The sequence below is a fragment of the Camellia sinensis genome, chromosome 7 (assembly GCF_055761805.1).
Source record: "Camellia sinensis isolate YWXY chromosome 7, ASM5576180v1, whole genome shotgun sequence".
NCBI classification, from domain to species: Eukaryota; Viridiplantae; Streptophyta; class Magnoliopsida; order Ericales; family Theaceae; genus Camellia; species Camellia sinensis.
The window spans coordinates 37,409,626-37,414,552 of record NC_138967.1 but is presented as its reverse complement, the minus strand read 5'-3'; the positions used below and the strand labels follow the sequence as shown (position 1 = coordinate 37,414,552).

General features: G+C 35.3%; 1 protein-coding gene across 1 annotated transcript; it reads left to right on the top strand.

Moving 5' to 3' along the window:
• The first annotated feature begins 271 nt into the window (after positions 1-271).
• On the top strand, positions 272-4,927 carry LOC114292741 (putative folate-biopterin transporter 8, chloroplastic). Its single transcript, XM_028236768.2, has 2 exons — positions 272-1,110; positions 3,029-4,927. Exons 1-2 carry the CDS (start codon positions 627-629, stop codon positions 4,183-4,185), a joined length of 1,641 nt encoding a protein of 546 aa, XP_028092569.2. The 5' UTR covers positions 272-626; the 3' UTR covers positions 4,186-4,927.

The window sequence follows — 4,927 nt, the reverse complement described above, 5'->3', positions numbered from 1 at the left end:
TTTTTATATATTGAGATTTTTTTTAAAAATATTAATATTTAATTATATATATATTTTTATTTATTTTATTATTTTATATAAAAATAATTTAACAATTCTTATACTAACAATTATTATCAAAATAAATATAATTTTATTTAATTCTCTCACTATTAATTTCTTCCATTGTATTTCTCCCTTTCAATGTACCTCTGAAAACACACGGAACTTAAATTTTAGGGACGTTTGGCCCGTGTACATACCCACAATGGGCTTTCTTGGTGGTTGCTTTCTTCTTCTTGTACTAGTTGTAGGACCCTTCAAATCTACCACAGGAAACAACAAATAGTAGTGAGAAAGACCTCGATGCATCGGTATCTCCCGGAACACCCTTCATCTCTCTCTCCCCCCTCCCTATCTCTCTCTCTCTCTCTCTCTCTCTCTCTCTCACTATACTACACAGATTCCCAATCCTCCACTACACTCTTCTAGATCTCTCTCTTCTCTCTTACCGTCTCTCACTGACTCCTCAATTCTCAAGTAATACCATTACACCATATTCTTTCTTCTTGTTTGAGCAATCGAGTAAGCATCATCTCTCTCTCTCTGGTTCTAGTTTTTAGTCTATACCCATAAAACTCAAAACCATGATTTACCCATTAGTTCCTAATGGAAACCCATTAACCCCAATAAACTTAGCAATCCAAAACTCCTCACAAAGATCATTTTTTTCTTTCTTTTCTCACAATCAAAACCCCAAAAACACCATCGACAATCCCTTAAGACCCAAAACTTACCTCCTCAAACCCATCACAATAACTCCAAATCAAGTCCCTCCCAATAAAACCCAGAAAAACAGGGTACATGAGGAGAGAAGAGGTTTTTCTCAAGTGGGTAGTCAGCAGATGTTGGTTTTGTGTGGATTTGGGTACTGGGTACAAGGTTTTAGGGGCTTCCCTTGGCTGGCTCTCAACTTCCACATGGCCCACAATCTCAATTTACATCCATCAACATTGCAGCTTGTGCAGAACACAGCTAACCTCCCTATGGTGATAAAGCCTCTCTATGGAATCTTGTCTGATGCTCTTTATATTGGTGGTGATCACAGAATACCTTATATTTGTATTGGAGGTTAGTTGAATCCCCCAAATACACTTGTTAGTCATTTTGGTTATACTAGCTGAAATTGATTTTTACCATAATGAGTTTGTTTTGTTCTTGTTATATTCTAAAAAGGATAATATTAATGATTGTTCAAAAGGTAATCATTATCCCCTGTCAATATTTGTAGTGAAATATGTAGAAAATGTGTATAAACAAATGTTATACTAATTTATAAATCTTACTAATTTTCAAAATTAGAATAAGACCTACTTCAATAATATGGTATAGATGTCATATCAGTTAGTAAGAAAAATTGGCAATGTTTGGAACACAAAATAAATCACATAGTATCTCCAATTCTTCACCTTGTCTTTCATAAAATTTAAATTTGATGAAAAAGAGCTTAAAAAAGATTCCAATCATTTCATCAAATGTTTATCAAATCAAGGAGAGGCATTTTTTTTTTTTTTATCAAATTGAGAACTCTTATCAAATCTTTCATGAAAATTTTTAAAGATGAAGGAAGCATTGGAAATGATTTTTTTCCCCTATCAAATTTGATGAAAAGGGAAATTTGGGATAAAAGAAGAATTTTTAAAAAGATTTTGATAAAAATTTGATGAAAGGATTGGAGTGGTTCATATCAAATGAAGCTTTTTACTCAAATTTGGAATCAAATTAGACGAAAAAATTGGTGAAGGGTTGGAGATGCTCTATTACTTCACAAAAAATACAATGGAAGGTTGGCATTAAACCCAGTTATGGAAGGATCCACATGAAGAATAAATCTCAGTTTTATTTATCACAAAAAAAGAAAAAAGAAAAGAATAAATCTCAGTTTATCAATACGCTTTCTGGGACCCAATCTGTGTTCTAATTCTGTGTTCTTCGCATTAGTGAGGAAAAATTTATAAGATTTATTATTTTGTTTAGCATTGCTCATATAAAATATGTAAAATTATTTGAGGATGCTTGAATAGTGCATTATAGTTCTAACTATTTTGGCATTGTCTCTGTCTTATTGTACGCCCATAGGGCTGTCATTAACATGACATTTTAGAAATTTAGTATTTGGAGCTGTTTTCTCATTGAATGTTTACATTGCTGCTGAACACTCTGATGCTTTAGTTTGCTTTGATAGCCTTAAACTGGGGGTTGAATATGTTCTTGCTCTTTTCTCTGTTTTGGTCTCTGTGGTTTGATGTTATTACACCTTTTTACCTTTGACTTCATATGCTAACTTCTTGTTAAAATAGTTATGTCAATAGAAAATTGCATGTTTAAGGTAGATGCCAACTTTCAGATTTGCCATCAATAGAAATAGTTTGAGAAAATTTGACCTGTTTTAAAATAGTAGTCTTTGTAGTAAAGAGCAAGCAACAACTCTTACTTTTTTTGGCCTTTTATTTGTGACTTTGCTTAATTTACCGGGAAGTTTAAGATCAAGTCTTAATAAAATTTATTAGAGTACAATGTACATAATCAAGTTGAGAGAAGTCAATTTGCATTATTATAGCAAGTATTGGGAGTTCAAAAATGCTCTAGAAGCTTAATTCAGTTTGGCATTTAAAATTCAATACTTCATTGAAAACTTTGATTATGTCATAATTAAATTTACATTCAAACTTAAATGTTTTGCACGTATTCCCGCATGTTGTGTTCTGCATTTAAAAAAAGAAGAAGTTGTGTGTTCTTGTTAGCCCACTCCAATCATGGTATACCTATTTCTGATTGTAAACAATATCAAGATTTATACAAGCTGTGAAAATCAAATCCTCATTCTAGACAGATTTAGGACATTAAAAGATCTGATAAGTTGGATCTTTTGCACATTTTCAGATCAAAGAGCAATGCTGAATTGATTTCATGAATCTGTCTTGCTTGATAAACAACCCACCAGTTGACCAATGTGATGCATACACTGATACCAATTACACTCTTACAGTCATTTTGCAGGTTTTATCTTGGGGGCCATTGGCGTTGATCCCATTAGCAAGTGAAGCCCTTCCTACTCTCATGGCATGCGTACTTCTCAGTAATCTCGGAGCATCCATTGCAGAAGTAGTGAAGGACGCTCTTGTTGCTGAGTACGGCCAAAAGCACAAAATGTGTGGTCTCCAATCTTATGCATTTATGGCCTTAGCTTCCGGTGGAATCATAGGAAACTTACTTGGCGGTTTTTTCTTACTGAAAACACAAAATCCCAAATCCATGTTCCTAGTCTTCACTGCTTTTCTTTCTCTCCAACTCACAATTTCTCTTGCGACAAGAGAGGATTCTATTGGTTTACCTCAATCATCACCCCACAGTCTTGCGAAGAAATCGATTTCAGATAGTATTAGAAAACAGTATTCCGATCTTATGATGGCAATTAGCGAAGAAACCCTCTGTCACCCTCTTACTTGGATTGTAGCTTCGATTGCCATTGTCCCAATCTTGTCGGGTCCAATTTTTTGCTGCCAAACACAATGCCTAAATCTTGACCCTTCAATAGTTGGGATGTCGCGAGTGACTGGCCAATTGATGCTTCTTTCCATAACTTTAATCTATGACCGTTTCTGGAAAAGCATTTCCATGAGAAAACTAATCGGTATAGTCCAAATTCTATACGCTTCTTCGCTTCTTCTTGACCTCATGTTAGTGAAGCAGATCAATCTGAAACTGGGAATTCCAAATGACGTGTTTGCCCTTTGTTTTTCGGGTTTAGCAGAAATCATTGCACAATTTAAAGTCTTGCCATTCCTAGTGCTTTTTGCAAGTTTGGCTCCAACAGGTTGCGAAGGTTCTCTCATTTCTTTCTTGGCCTCGGCATTGTGTTTATCATCAATTGTTAGCGGGTTTTTGGGCATTGGATTGGCTTCTCTTCTTGGAATAAGATCAGGTGATTACTCAAGCCTCCCTGCGGGAATTCTGATACAGTTTCTTGCAGCTTTAGTGCCACTGGGATGGATTTATAACGTCCCGTCGTTACAACCTATAGCTGTGAAGGAAAATAAGAGAGGTAGGAGTAAAAGAACTCGACGAAATAGAAGGGTTGGAAGAGTTGGTTTTGATTCAGTTTATGACTACAGGAGAGAACGAGAATCTGAGGCACAGAAGTGAAAGGTCTGGTTTTGATTCAAGCAGTTTTAGAGAACACTGTCAAAGAAAGTTCTCCGAAGAAAACAGTTTTAGAAAACATTTTGAAGAAAGTAGTTGGTGCATCATTTTGAATTTTGATTGCTGTTGTAAAAGAATTACCTCCCAATTTGTCAGTTGAAGATACATGGGCCTAGATTTTCAGTCCAGCGAGAAATCTCTAAATTCTCACGTTCCAAGTGCGATCAGTCACAGAAAAGTACCTCGAAAATGAAATGTGTGGATAAAGATTTATTCTGGTTGATACATTTCATTTTTGGGGTACTTTTTTGAGGTAGCAAAATTCTTGAGACCTTCTGGGAACGAGCAGCATCTGAGGTCTCTCAAGAGGACAGTAGCTAAAAACAATTCTCAAAGGATCAACAGTGGATCTGATTCAGGCATCAAACTGAGATTTTTGATTGAAATTTTTTTCAGTGGTCTCGATTCCTGAGTACTACAATGCGAGGTGCAAAAGTGGATGCATGGATGGGTCAGCTCTGTCCTTCGCCCAACCAATTAATGAAGGTAAGATCGACTTCGCTCATTTCGTGACTTTCATATTCTTGCTCCATTTTGTTGATATTTGTACTGGGTCAAGTGTTATTTCAAGTTGGGTATTTATTATTTGGGTCCTGTAACCCTAAGGCACAAGTAAAGGACAAAAGATGTAGAAACTCTAGGACAATTATCACTAAATTTAATACACTTTTGATGAATTTTAAAA

Bases quoted from the DNA above. Each gene is read 5' to 3' on its own strand.
- LOC114292741 (XM_028236768.2), top strand. From the start codon at position 627: ATGATTTACCCATTAGTTCCTAATGGAAACCCATTAACCCCAATAAAC. The intron at 1,111-3,028 runs GTTAGTTGAATC...ACACTCTTACAG, and splicing joins ACCTTATATTTGTATTGGAG to TCATTTTGCAGGTTTTATCT.